Below are 16103 nucleotides of genomic sequence, written 5' to 3'. Positions count from 1 at the left end.
ACTCATCTTCTTGTTATGTCCACACATCCTTATATGGTTTCCATCCAGTGATATGTACATCTGATTGCATTTTCACTGGCTATAGTGAGGTCTTTTACTGTGAGTGGGACCTGGAGCTGTGGGCAGACGAGTAGATGCTGCATTATTTGCCTCTCACCACAGTTACAGGCAGTTGGTGTACTGGAGTACCCACATTTCACCGTGTTAGCCCTAGACCTACCAACCTGAGAACATAGGCAATTGAGGGCTTTCCTGTTGAATTAATTAAGCTTTATATATATATATAACAAACATTACAATAAAACTAAAATTAAACAATTATTATCCATTATTAGTCCTAGATGTCATCATTAAGTCATAACACCCAAATGCTTTGGGGATATTCCATATATCAAACAAAATCCAGACACCGATGTTAAAAAAGTCAGCAGCTTTTGAAAATCAGTTACGGGTGTGGAGTCAAGTGCTTACACCCACAATACCTCAACTCTTACTGACTTTTGCTGTCTGCAGCTAGTTGTGGAAAGGCAGTTACCCTTAATACTCAGAAATACCCTTAAAGTAGAAATAATATAACCCTAAAAATTCTACAAGGTAAAACTCTCAACCTCCATCCTTTTATTTACAAAACGATGTTAAACAGAACTAAAAACCTTCCTTAGTAGTTCTTAAAATCTGTTTATTAGAGCTATTTATTTATATATATATATATACATTTTGGGCATATTCTTACTGTGCACTTTTCTACTCTGATAGCCACATACACTTGTTATTATAATCGTTTTTTTATTACAGATCTGTTGAGGGTTATTAGAAACATATACAAATGAACGAAATGATTATCCGTTCTTATATTTTTCTAAGAATGCAGGATGGTTATAAAGAAAGTTTCACAGTTTAGTGCACCCTATCTCATAATGGGTGTTGCATAAGAAAATTGCACAGCGATATTAAGAGTATCATAAAGGTTTAAATGCCAAAATTGTCACATTTTGCCAAGAGGGGCACCACTGTGGTTTATTTCACATATTTCTCATGTTGATCACACTACAGCTCATTCAACCAAGATGAAACTGTACTCATGTGTTCTCTCTAAAATTTACTAGGCAGTAGATAAGTGTGATTTGCTTTCTTGCCAGTAATAGTACTTTTATGGGTAATATAGTGAACTTAATCCAAATGTTGTGTTTTGGACACATTATTTTTAACTGCCATTCTTGATCATCATTAAGTAAAGATAGGGATATTGGAGTGAATAACGGAGTGCAGCTGGGATGAGAAGGGTGAGGTTCTATACACATTGGCATTTGTGTTCCACTAATTAACCTTTCTACACTAACATGATGAAGATCTCTGCTAGTAGTTCAAAGTTTCACCTCCAAACTACTGCAGACGGATGAAGCTTTTTGCACTATCCAAAATGAAAGATTTTTCCCATCGAAATGTTTGATACATAATCTGCAGTTTTTATTAAACTTATAAGAATTAAGAAATATCTTCTTTGATTAAACTGAATTTTAAAACCAGACATTTAAACATTTAATATAGTCTGAGCATAGCAAATACCTGAGTAAAGTGAAATGTGAGTTAGTTTATTTTAAAACTGGATATAAAGATTCGTAGAATTGCCTGCTTCCTTTAAATACTCATTTGAGCTAAAATAAAGAATCAGTTCAAAACAGTGTCTTTATCAGTTTACTTTACAGTGCTAATGACTAGTATTGTACTGTTGCTTGCTTTAAAAAATTATGTAGCTCTTGAAAATATATTTATTAGGAAAAAGACAAAAACCCCAACGAATTCAAGCACATCTATGTGTTTCAAGATTTAGATCAACCTGGACGTGAGAGGATTTTGGAAGTTGAAGAACTTCTTGATGGTAAGTAAAATGATTTGTAGTATTAATTTTTGTATGGATAGATCAGTGCTTTAGAGTGTAATATAAAAACAGGTTTTCACTGAATTATGTATGCTACTGTATCTTATGTTACAGTATGTATTCACAAAAATATTAAAGGTGAGTTGTAATTTGTTTTAATGGGTATATGCACTGATCGAATTGAAGGAGAACAGAAGGGAACAAATTTTTCTTGTTAATGGAAAGAAAACTGAAACTGTCAAATGCCAAGTTATGGGAACATACATCTGTGAGTAGATTTCAGGAGTACCCCCTTGTTAACCTTTCAAAACTCGAGTGCTGGGTATGTTATTGAACTTGCGTATGCAGTTACTGTATTGCTCTAGTTATGATTTGTCATCTGCTTATATGAGCATTTGATATGTAGGTATTTCTTTTATTGTACTAAAACTAGATTAGACCTGACTGTAAACTCTACAGAACTACAGAAGCTCTGAGTAGAACACATATCTCCAACATATAGCATTGTTCATATTCGGTTCTCAAAAAATATGAAAATGTGTCTGTATGTTCGTTGTTTTCAACATACATGGACCATATTTGATAGAACAATGAAGAATAATATATGACGTATTTCCACCAAATTTCATCAAAATATGATAATTTTGACTGAGTTATAGAGCAAAAATAGTGTGAAAAATCAGTCCCCATGTTAACAGATAGAGGTTTTTGGGGTTTTTGTGACCTTGACCCTCCAAAACTAATCATACCAACTTTTGTCCAAATTCATTCAGTTTGTCAGATATAAAAGGCTGTTTAGTGCGGTATTATTAATTAATTGATTTTATATTTGTACTTCATTGATGTCGAGGCTATCGAATGTTGTGTTTGTAATCCACTTATGACGAGACTGTAGAGATTTCTAGAAGGTCTAAGTGATAGACATATAAATAACTGCGACCAGATGAGCAGAAACAGAGATTTAGAGTGAAGTCACGAGAAAGAGAAATTCGACCAGAGAAAAGTTAGAAAAGGGTAAGTTAACCTTCATAGGAGGGTATGGCCTAATGGTTGATATGTTAGAGTGAAATTAACACTTGGAAAGGTGATAAGGAGAATAATTTGTCTCATCAAAGGGTGTTCTAAACTAATTGAACTTGCCTGTGTGGACTTTGACAAATGGTAGGGGATTATTGGAAGTACAAAGAGCAGATGAATATTGGAAGAACAAAAAGCAGATGATACAACTGCAATAACTCACGTAACAGTGTGTTGTCGAGGCTATCGAACAATGTTTGCAATCCATTGATGTTGAGGCTACGGAGATTTCTAGAAGGCCTAAGTGATAGATGTATAGATAACAGCGACCAGACGAGCAGAAGGAGAGAGTTAAAAGTAATGTCACAGGAAAGAGAAGTTCGGGGAGAGAAATGTTAAAAAATACAAAGTTAACTGTCGTAGGAGTGAAAGGCCTAATGGTTGATACGTTAGAGTGAGATTAATAGTTTGAAAGAGATAAGGAGAATAATTTGTCTTGTCAAAGGGTATTCTTAGCTAATTGAACCCACATGTGTGGGCTTTGATGAAAAAGCAGATGATTATTGGAAGTATAGGAGACAACTGCGGTAACTTAATGACAACATAAGTGAACTATACACTGATACTATTGCAATAGAAATAGAAATAGTTTGGCTTGTCAACAGCATTCTAAAGCAATTGAATTGGCTATTTATAATTTTGACAAGAAGAAGAAACTGTATAGTATTTAAGATACAACTATGATAGCGTGCAGAATATTTGTACATACGTTTAACTTGTTTTGAATATATATATATTATTTTAAAAACAAGTGGTGTGCGTGCTGTTTGTTTATTGTCGAATTTATCACCAACAAGTGACAGACACCTATTGTAGAAGAATCCTTAGCCCATATATTTACATCACTATATATAACACATAACCTACTTAAAAAGTAAGTTTCTGACACAATCGTTTTCGAGAAATCTTACTTACAAACACATACACGGAGTTGAAAGCACAACTCCATCCACCTTCAGTGGCAGAGTTAACTAGGGCATTTAATGTTAATGTGGACATATTTTGATTTATATTGGTTTTTGTTTTATTATTATTATTAAAAAAGCTATGTGTGCCACATAACAATGGTTCTCAAACTTTTTCATTCATGAACCTCCCGATTTATTCCTTTTTTCTTTATCTCAGTGGATCATAGTGGGATCTATATGCTATGCTGCCACTTCCTTTCTGTAATTATTCAATTGTTTTCCATGGATCTCCTTCAGGTCATAGAACTGCTGCAATATAGTATGTAAAGCTTAAGGAGATTTTTTTAATATCAGGCTAACCATTTGATAATGCACAGATTTTGTAACTAATAGTAAACAAAAAATTCATGATTCATTTAAGAAAAAATTTCTCATGTCACAATAATGTTCATGGTATAAAACTACTTTCCCCCATTTTACCTCATTGTCTTCACTTAAAGTATTTTTGGTAAATTTTGATCATGTAACTATATTAAAAAAATGATATCAGTACAAGTTCAGTTCATAGTGGAGTAATGAAGTTGCTCACTAAAGTTTGCTACCTTGGTTAGATGTGACGTATTTTATATTCTCTTTTGTTTTTGTTTTCTTCATTGTCAGAACACGGTTTTCACTGTAGAGTATTCTCTTTGTCATGAAAATGATTCTCCCAAAGATAAAATATTGAGGTCAGTTGAGTCTGACTAAAAGAAAGGTTTACATATATCCTTTAATTAATAGAGAGTTTATACTTTTTTCCACTGGTTCAAATTCCAATCCTACCAAACATGCTCACTCTTTTAGTTGTGGGAGCATTATAATGTGATGGTCAATCCCACTGTTCATTAGTAAAAGAGTAGCCCAAGAGTTGGCAGTGGGTGGTCGTGACTAGCTGCCCTCCCTCTAGCCTTTCATTGCTAAATTAAGATCGGCCAGCTCAGATAGTTCTTGTGTAGCTTTGCAAGAAATTCCAAACAAACCAAACTATATTTTTTCTTATATTTCCTATTCTTTACCACTTGCTTCATATGTTCTACCACTTTTTTGTCTCTATGGATGAGGCTTTGGTTTAGTATAATTTACCTTAATTTTTATTGACAAAATTAAGTTAAATTATACTGCGCACTCTACTACGGTGAAATTTTAAAAATCATAAGGCGATTAGCTACTTACAAAGATATATCCTGTTATAGTTTTGTTATGTACTTTTCTTTCTTTTTTTTTTGAGTTTCCTTCACAGCTTCCTGGAGTAAGTTTTAATCTAAAGAGATACAACCTCACGTAATATAAGAAACTTGTACCATGAACAACTGAGAACTACAGGTTCAAAATGTCAACTCTCTTCAGCCGTCCCCCAGTGGAATAGTGATAAGTCTTCGGATTCACCATGCTAAAATCAGGGGTTTGACTCCCCTCGATGGACACAGCAGATAGCCCAAAAACACACACACACAAACACTCTTCAGCCTAACTCGTATATTTTCATATTAGGATATAAAATAGTAAAGTGAATCAAAAAAATATCTGTTACCAAATGTAAAGTTCTGTTGTATTTATTAACTTTAAAAACGTTTGTATAACTGTCTGGACTAATGAGCTCCTGACAGGTGTCAAGTGTTCATCTGCATATCAAATTTCAAACTTTATGTAAAAATGCTAATTTTAATTCTATTTCAACAGTTCTTTTACTAAAATATGTTGGAATTTATATTTTTTTTTAATTTTGAAGCAATTATTTAATATAATTCACAAAGAAAAAGAACATTCACTTTCAAACTTGCATTTCTACACAGCTCTGAGGAATCACACCCATAAGTTCATTTAAAAAATTTCCACCTATCCTAAAGCATAGGTTTATATTTGCTATGAAACTATCATCTCTTGACAGTATAATTCACAAGGTTTTGTTCGAACAGAATCTTCCTTCTCTGAATTTATTAATACAACCTATCTTTCCACCTTTTATGACCTCACAGCATATGATATGAACAACTACTAAAGAAGCTGAGCTTTGAAAACAGCTACAGACAAAGTTTAAATACCATTGGACAGAACATATAAACTATTTAAGCCAATGTAGAATCAATAAAGTGGTGTGAAAGAAAATTTATAATTGTATAGGAAAGTGATTACATGTAGCTCCTGTGGAGAACAAGGTAATTACAAGCAGGTAGGCCTAGTTAGGTTTGTATAAAACAGTGGGCAACAGCAAAAAACATGAGAAACTCAAATCCTTATATATTTAATTATATTATAAAGTTTATCATATTCAAGTAATGTGGATAAGTAAAATAATGTATTATTTATTGGGAAAATAACTATTTTATTACATATAATTTGTGGAGAACAAGGTAATTACAAGCAGGTAGGCCTAGTTAGGTTTGTATAAAATGGTGGGCAACAGCAAAAAATATGAGAAACTCAAATCCTTATGTATTTAATAATATTGTAAAGTTTATCATATTCAAGTAATGTGGATAAGTAAAATAATGTATTATTCATTGGGAAAATACCTATTTTATTACATATAATTTGATCTCGGCCAAGAATATTGTTGCTTAGCATAATCTGATGCCTTATGACATGATTGGCTATAGGTCACTGATAAATCTTTGTCAGTTTTCATTATGTATTTACCAATTTACAGCTGGAATTAATGACTACTGCAATTGGCAAAATAAAGAAATATTTTAATGAATATCAAATGGAATTTTCAGATCAGATATCAGTTGAAATTTGAAGATGAAAGGTAGTATTTTTTATTCTTCTTCAAACTAATGTCTCTTCACACCATTTTGTAAATTTCGTAGCATAAAAAATGATAGAAAAAAGAAAGCCAAAACAACGTACTATTTAACAAGTTTTTATTAAGATTTATGATATTTCCAGTATGAGAACGAAAAAATTGGCGAGTCTCAATCACACTCTCTTGGTCCAGAAAGAATTAATGCCATTGGTTACAAAATTTGTTGGCCACAGTGAACTTTAGGAAAAAAATTTGAAAACCAATTTTGTTAATGAATTCCCGAATACTCAGTATTTGCAAATGTGCCATAATACCTATTCAAGTAAAATTTAATTAAGAAGACAATTATACAGTAGTGTAACTAGAAGGACACTTTCCAATAACAGTTTTTAATATAACCAGTCACAGCTTGTAACCAGACAGTATTAGTGAAAAACTTATTTTAATAAATTATACTTAGGATTGTACATGTAAGTTAAGTTTTGTATGTGTAAGTTATTAAGTTGTATTTTAAAAACTATTATATTTTCTTTTTATCTTTGTTTACAAAGGGAAGTTTCTTAGGTTCCTGAAATTAAATTTATATACATATATATATACATACATATGTAGGTGTATTTTTTGAAACACTTCTAATAGACTTTCACATATAGGAAATCCATCTTGTGTTGTACTCTCATCTTATTTCACGTGCAAGGTACACGTGGTCAAGGCGTGTGTCCCACTTATATGGTGATATTGTGGATTTATTTTCAGATCTTGTATTTACTTTCGTTGGTGACATAACCCGAGTTTAGAAATCCCTGGAGGTTAAAAAAACTTCCTGCTTTCAGTTGAAACAACCAGTGGCATTGGTAGTACCTGCACTCTGAGAGCGATGTTATTGCTCATACATAGTGCGTCTAATGTCATTCTCTCTCAGTTTAAGAGAGGAATGTTTATAAATTATATAAAATTCAAACTTCTCTTTTTTTTTATAAATCTAAAAGCATAATGCAACATTCTGTGTGCACTCATCTTTTGACTTGTTGTTTATATTAGATAATTATTGATCTTTCTTTGTTGAATCTTATATCAAATCTCCTTCACGTCACATGTCTAATTTTCGACATATTACTACAACTACACCTTGCTTATGAAGTAGTTAATGAAATGCAGTGTTAGATTGGAAATAAAAATGTATTTGAATTCCAAATTAAAACTTGCTTTTTAATATATTTAGTTTAATAAAAAGTTCACTTGGTGATTGATATAAAACTTTACTAATAGATGACATCAAGACATTTAAAGACAAATTTGGACACAGCAACAATTTTTCCCTTTCTGATGCACTCTGGACATGTTCTACAGTTTTTTCAAACTGGTGAGTAATTGATTTATTTTTTGTAACAAAAACAACTGAGAATTATTGAACTTTGGGAACCTGTTGTAGGTACTTCATACATATTGCCGAAACTTAAACCATTATCTCTCAGACAAAACAAGAAACATATAGCACTGAGACAAAGTATAAAAAAATAATTGACTAAAGATAAATCCTTCATTGTAATGTCATATTTTAATTAAATTAATACAAAGATTACACATTTTATAAAAACTTTGGTCCTTTTTAAAGAAATCTCTTAAAAGAAACCTTTATGTTAACTTCTTGGTACAAAATAAGACGTTTTTCACTCATCACTAGATGTATATGATACAGTAAAATACCTGATTTTTCAATAAAATAGAACACATGCTCTTTGTGTAGTTTGATTAGTCTGGAGTTTAACCAATAGCATTTCAGATTGTATTGTAAGCTTCATTTGTTTTCTTAATGCCAAAATTTGTGTTTCATAATCAGTTCTTAAAATATCATATCTGTTAGCTTCATCTCCAGGATTATTAGCACTTCTAAAGAAGCTCTGGAAACAAGTTATTAAGATTTTTAGGCTTAAAATCAGTTTGTTTTTACACGTACACCTTTCTTTTTATTATTCTTCAAAACACGTGTACTTACATAAACAGGCTGATTATTGTGAGTGGAATAAATGACCACTTCTCTTTAGAATTTTAATTTTGAAGTTCATAAAACCCCATTCAGTTCATTGTTTGTGACAGTTTTTAATGATGTTCATAGCAGCAGGAATTTCAGGATTAAAAGAACAGTAAAACGCACTTGAGTATATTTAGATCAAATCAGAAATCGGTGTATTTGGAATGATTAGAAAATAGATTAACTTTTGTGACAAGTCTTTTAATATAGATGCTCAGTAAGATTTATTGATATGTAAAAGGTATTAGAGGAAACACGTATGTAATTTAATTTTTCTTACACCTTGAAATTAAATATGAAACTCTCCAAAATAATTTTCTGTAGTTATACAGTACGTTAGAGTACTGCACTTTGCCAAGCAGTCTACTGAAGTATGTTCTGTTTACATTTTTAGTTTTCTATGCAAGTTTTTAAAAAAGAAATAGCAGTTACCATAAGGTTGTAAAGTGACTTAAGTAATTGCAGCAAATTAATGTACTGTGAATCTAAGCAGTATGAAATACTTTTGTGAAATTACAACCTTTATTATTTCAGTAAAACGAATCTGAGTCATAAGAGGGTGCTGCTGTTTACTAACACTGACAATCCTCATGCTGAGAACAAGCAGCTTCAACAGCAGGCAAAAATCAGAGCTAAAGATTTATTTGATTTAGGCATTGAGATTGATTTGCTTCACATAAAGAAACCAGGAGTCAGCTTTGACATCACAGAATTCTATCAAGTAAGTCAACATATGATACAGGTTTTTAAGTACTTACAGTAAGATTGTGATGATTGATCAGTGTCATGGTTTGCAACCCAAATGATCAATAAGTCTCATTATTAATTAGTTCCTAATTGTATTTTAATTACTGGCATAATAGACATACAAGACTCTCTAATATCAATCAATCTGCAACAGCCCATCGTGCTACACATTGAAATAAGAAATAGTAAAGAAGCCTTCTACATCCTCTTAGCTGATAACAAACTCGTCCAACATAGCATAAAAGTCAGCAAAACCTGGATAACTTTCTTGAATGCATTCAGTCAACTTAACATACATTCCTAAATGGGAAGATTCCAGATGAGTAGACAACACACCATTCTTTCTGTTGAGAAGACCCAGAATAGAATCCTGGCATTCCACAAAGACAATGATTAGATAACACACCAGCTTCTCTACTGAGAAGATAAAGAATCAAATTCTGCCATTCCACGAACACAGTGGCAGATTATCAGTGAGAATGTATGATAAAACTATTTAGTAATTAATTACTATTTAGGCTTAGGTGATTGTTTAGGCCTCAAGTCATGGCAGTGATGTACAGGTTTTTGTGAAAAGAAAGACGGATTTGAATATATTTTTAATGTTAATAGTTTTTCTTTTGAGCTTAACTATTCAAAATTTCAACAGATGTTTACTGCTGGTATTCCAAGACAAGTACAAAAATGAAGCACTCTTTGGAAGGATGATATTTTAGTGTTGTCTGTGATTTAATTTTAAATATAAAGAAATTAACATTTTGATAATAATATGCTAAGTGTTGATGTAGATGTTCCAGTTGATGAAAGTGAAAACAAAACATTCCTTGACTTTGGATCAATACACAAAATCAAGAGAAACAGTGTGGTATTTTTGGCTTAGAAGAATAGTGTCAGATGGGTAAACTACCCCTATGTAATAAGAAATATGAAGATTTGGTTGGATGGAATGTTAATGTGAGAATAAGTGCAGAAGAGAAGAAATATACATTTGACAAACACAACAAACTGTTGTTTATTTCACATTCCAAGTATAGAATTTTATTGCTTGTCTTCCAGGTTGACAAGATGAAATTAAAGTTAAATAGAATTGAATGTAAAGATTGAAGGAAGTTAACCTGCATAATCAGCAGAAAAGATGGATGAAAGATTAAAATATGAACAAAACTTAACTGGCAACTTGTAGCTCTTTTAGGAAAGAAAGGAGTCTACTATCCTTAGAGGTCAGAATGAATCTCTATAAGTGCTAACCTCCATATAAGAGACACATTCTTTCTGTGACTGACCTGTTGGAAAAAATGCATCAAAATGTGGAAATATCTCTGCTCCAAGTGACAGTTGTAAGATACCCCCCACAAACAGAAGGTCAAGGAGGACACAATACAACTTCCTAATGAAACAATGAATAAGTTCTTTGATCCGTCAAGCTACAAAAAAGTAACGTTTCATCAGAGCCAACGTATCCAGAACAGTATATGTACACTCTTGCAGTATTGAAAATTCATATTATGTGTATAAAAAAAAATGAGTTGAAGTCTGTAAGATAGACAATCACATTGCATTTTGTACATTTTTAGATTGACTTAGAATGTTCCTCTTGGAAAGATTTCTCATATAGAATTTTCAGATGAAAATAGCTAAAATAATATAGGTAAAAGTAAGATTTTCCTTTTTATTATTACTTATTCTGATTTACAATAAATTATCCTAGTTTAATATCTGTAAAGAAACATGTAAAGCCCTAAATGAGCCCTAGCTTAATACTTGTAGGACAGCATATAAAGTACTAACTGATCCCTAGTTTAACACCTGCAGAAAAGCATGTAAAGCACTAAATGATCCCCAGTTTAATACCTGTAGGATAACATATAAACACTAACTGATCCCTTGTTTACCACATGCAGAAAAGCATGTAAAGCACTAAATGATCCCTAGTTTACCACATGCAGAAACCATGTAAAGCACTAAATGATCCCTAGTTTACCACATGCAGAAAACCATGTAAAGCACTAAATGATCCCTAGTTTACCACATGCAGAAAAGCATGTAAAGCACTAAATGATCCCTAGTTTAACACCTGCAGAAAAGCATGTAAAGCACTAACTGATCCCTAGTTTAACACCTGCAGAAAAGGAAGTAAATATAATTGAAAACCTCAGTTAATTCAATTATAGAAATTACAATTAAAAACATTCCAGTGGTTTAAACCTACAATTAATTACCAGTAGTCCTTATTTGCATTCAAAACACGTTTTTTCTACCTATCTATATGCAAAATTGCTTATGGGTTTACAAATTTCTTGGTTATGGGATCTCTAATAATATATAAGTTAATAAGAAAGATTAAACGAAAATTTGATCAACATTACAATTAATACCACTAATTATTTCTGGGGTCCATATGCATCCTAATATTAATAATTTGAAGCCTAAATTACTTCTTTGTATTTTGTATAAAAATCCTGTCAATCTTATTATAAACCAAAGGTTCACTTTTGGGCAGGTACCAATTCAGCAATCAAATTAAAGGTGAGTAGCAATATGTTAAAATATGTCATTAAGTTTGAATAGTTGCACTTTATGTTCATGCTCTTTATTTTTAGACACAAATTTGCTTAATTTTTTTTTTAAAGGATATAGTGTATTTATCAGAAGATGAACAGTATGAAAAAGTTCCTGCTTCTGAAAAGATTGAAGAACTTTTAGCGAGGTATGTATAAATCTTCTCGTTGTAATAATTTTTACCATTGATATTTTAAAAATGACGCACGAAATGTGTGGAGAAGGAAAGAAAGTTTCCTTCCAAATATAAAATATTTTGTCAGTACAGTTTTTTATGCTAAAAAGGTAGTTAGATCAGAACTCTATGAGAGTTATCTCAGTGGCATTTTTCTCTAGTTTTTAAGAATACAGTATTTAGGAATGATTTTAAGATAACGAAGTTTGTGGTAATTAAGAAAAAAATGAAAGAAATAAGATAGCGTAGTTTTTGTTTTAGGCACTAAACATTTTTTAAAACGGTAATAGTTTTCAAATAATATGCCAATTATAATTTACTCTGGTAATGAGTAGGAACCAGTTTTCAAGAAATGTGGTGTTATTTGACTTCAGAAGAGGAAATACTTTAATGTAAATGTGTTTAGCTTGTGTTTGGAGTAATGCTTGTTATTCCAAGTGTTTAAGAACCTTGAATTTAAATTTTATTCTATCTGGATGAACTTAATCTGTGTAGAAAAACAGTTTTAAAAAAATAACTTAAATTACAAGCAACATTTTTGCACGGTAAGTCATTTTTTTTGTTAGTATTTGGGCACTTATTATGTTTAACAATGAAGTTAAGTCAGGTTGTTCCACCCACAACTTGGAAAGGGTAATGTGGACATTATAAGCTATAAAAAAATGTATCTTAGAGATGCTTTTATTTCTTGTATCAGTGTTTAAGGAAATTATGATACTATATATATATAAAGAGAAAGAACAAGTTATGGTAATGTAGGCAACAACTATATTATATCTTTATATATTATTATGGAAAATTGTCATGTGGTAAAGTAAAATTATTAAAATATTCCTAATTGTAAATTGATATGTTAAATTTAACTAGTAAAATATGATATCTGAAACAGTTGTTAAAAAATGTAGATTTCATGAAAATCTGTACATGCTTTACAAAAAAAGACTACAAATTTGTTTTCAGTTATTAATTTGCAAACCATTCTTAGCCCAGTAGCAATGACAAAGTTTGAACATTTTAATAAGATTATCCTCAATTAACTGTGCAGATAAATAAAAACAATTAAGGTTTTGTAATTGTGTTTACATATAGCAATACTTTTTGTTAAACCCAAGATTGAAATAATTGTCCTCCACTAGAAGTTATTATATTCCTTTGTGAAAGCTTTGTGTCAATTTTTTGTTTGTTTGTTTTTGACTCTTAAAACATTTTCTATGTAAAATACATAACAGAATCCAGCAATGATTAGTGAGATTAATTGTAGTATTGATTGTATTTTTTGTGTGACTCGTGTTATTAGGGATTCCGTAACCAAATTTCTGAACTTGCAAACAATGTGGTGCATAAATAGTTTATAAAAATATGGCTATAAAGCTGATAGGATCCATGTGAAGTTTTCTTGGTAGTTCTACAGTTTGTGGATACATAGACTGAAATAATGGTCCAATGAAGTTGTTTATACTTGCTTATAATACACTTTTCTAATTGTCGAAAATCTAGTGGGAACTACATAAAGAATGTATTTTTTAAAAACCTAATAGGCCTAATGCTCTTTTATGACAAGTGTAATTAATTATAATTGTTCTTTGCCAGCTTAGAAAAGGTATTCCAACTGTAAAAATACAGTTTTATTTCTTAAATGAGAAGAATATGTATTGACTGTATGGACTTCATTACTTCTTTTAATTCTGTTTGATTACAACTGAGTTTTATCTTGATACTATTGTGGCCTGTTTGTCAAATCGTTAACTAGTAATAGTGTTAGTATTGCTGATTCACTGAGATTGTTCTTGGTCATAATAATAATTTTTCACCTTTCATATCTAAACATATGAATTATTAAATTTAAATGTAAATTGTTTTTAAGTTTGAATAAGCCAAAAATAATTTAATTTCAGATACAGTAAACCTTATTCTGTGGTTGAAAGGAAAATGTTGATCATGTATATTAGACATAATTTACTGTCACAGTTCTAAATACCGCAATTGATGTTTTTGCCTAAAAAAAGTACATAATGCAATATTTTACCTATTTCACAAGCTTTTCATAAGTTTCGAATTTTTATTGTCTTTGGGCCTGACATGGCCAGATGGATAAGGCGCTCGACTCGCAATGTGAGGATCACGGGTTCGAATCCCCGTCACACCAAACATACTTGCCCTTTCAGCCGTGGGGGCGTTATAATGTGACGGTCAATCACCTATTCGTTGGTAAAAGAGTAGCCCGAGAATTTGCGGTGGGTGGTGATGACTAGCTGCCTTCCTTCTAGTTTTACACTCCTAAATTAAGGACGGCTAGCACAGATAGCCCTCGTGTAGCTTTTCAAAAACAAACAAACAATTTATTGTCTTTTTTTTTAAAGGTGATTAAATTGCAAACTTTTTCCCATTACTACAGGCTTCCAAAAGTTTAACCCTGTAAAGCTGAAGAAAGACTGGGAACCAAATTCACTCTGTTATCCAGTCATTGTTGGCATAAATAAAATGATCTCGTTTATGTTTTTTATTAATTCCATTTCCTTCTGAAAATATGAAAGCATGGTAATAAAATTAAACCTTCTCGAAATAAAAAAATCTGCTATGTTTTTTTAAGTATTGAAATAGATAATAGTTTATTTATTTTTTTAATTTATTCATATTTATTAACTAGGTTTTTTTTTCTTCACTAAAGCTATTTACTGGGTCACAACTGGCCATCAATTTTTTCCAAATGGATCCTGAGCCAAAATAAAAAAGTACTAAGTACTACATCTAATATGTGATGTAAATTATGTCTTACAAGTTAATGAGGTTGTGGAAACATTTCTCTTACTAGTTCCATATTAATATTTTCAACATTTTGTGAAATTCAGTCCATTCAATGTAGTTATTATGTATTTTGCTGCTTATTTATATTTAACCAGTTGTTTACTTTTGTGTCTTAACTACAAAATTTTCACTTTACATTCCAAACTACCCCAATGCAGTACAAGAAATTAGTTGTTAATTTTATTCATATGTGTATTTGCTATATTTCTGTTTTGTATGTGTTTATTCAAGAGGAAGTGTGTTTGTGGAATAAAACAACAACAACAGAGATTATGTTTCAGTCTTATTAAAATGATTTCTTGGTACCTGACTTCTGTTATCTTTAATGGTTCATTTTCACTTTGGAAATTATGTTGTAAGCATGTTTTATGAAAATAATCCACTTAGAAATAAATGTTATATAATAAAGGTTAAAAACATTTTAATCTGTACTTGAATTGATTAGATTTTTTCTTCTTTGTAGAGTTCGAATAAAAGATCACAAAAAGCGATCTTTGGGACGCTTAACTCTAAATCTTGGAAAACATGTTGAACTAGCAGTAAATGTTTTCAACTTAGTTCGTGCAGCAACCAAACCTTATGCAGTAAAACTGGCAAAAAGTAACAATGCAGAACTGAGAAATATGACCAAAACATACGCAGGGGTGAGTAGCAAAATATAATCTAAACATTTTATTTTTTACCAGTCCCTGGCTGTTCCTATTTTAACTTAAATACCTAGCTTATGAACTTTTGGGAGAAGAGCTTGAATAGCTTCTTCAAATTTTGAATAATTTAAATTTGAAGTTTGAAAAGTTCTTCAATAATTGGAATAGCTTACCACAAATATTACAAAATATTATCTAGGAAAATTAACTGATATCAAGATTGATGCAATAGGTTAGGCTTTTCATCAGAGACTTTTGACTACTCTTAGTTAATCTCTATGTAGAAACTCCTATAAACTTTTATTTTTAGTTTAAAACCTTGTTTATGTTAGACTGTAGTGCTTGTAGATAGTTTTAATTGTTATTGGAAGTTTTTGAGTGAAGTGGAAACCTCAGTTTAGTTAATCCTCCCACATTACAAGCTTCGATTTGTTTAAACCATTTTTCCTATTTCCTTTATTAACTCTTTCAACCTGGGCTCGCTCGGTC

General features: G+C 31.2%; 1 protein-coding gene across 1 annotated transcript in view; it reads left to right on the top strand.

The window, feature by feature from the left end:
* The window catches only part of LOC106463261 (X-ray repair cross-complementing protein 5-like), a 59037-nt gene that overhangs the window by 17290 nt on the left and 25644 nt on the right, over window positions 1-16103 (top strand). The window contains exons 5-9 of the mRNA XM_013923273.2: window positions 1777-1879; window positions 7919-8012; window positions 9216-9402; window positions 12059-12135; window positions 15431-15611. Coding sequence (XP_013778727.1) covers window positions 1777-1879; window positions 7919-8012; window positions 9216-9402; window positions 12059-12135; window positions 15431-15611 — 642 coding nt within the window. The remainder of the gene's footprint in view (window positions 1-1776; window positions 1880-7918; window positions 8013-9215; window positions 9403-12058; window positions 12136-15430; window positions 15612-16103) is intronic.

This window comes from Limulus polyphemus, unplaced genomic scaffold, assembly GCF_000517525.1.
Source record: "Limulus polyphemus unplaced genomic scaffold, Limulus_polyphemus-2.1.2 Scaffold1362, whole genome shotgun sequence".
NCBI lineage: Eukaryota > Metazoa > Arthropoda > Merostomata > Xiphosura > Limulidae > Limulus > Limulus polyphemus.
The sequence above is the reverse complement of the archived record's forward strand: the minus strand, read 5'-3'. Positions and strand labels throughout refer to the sequence as shown.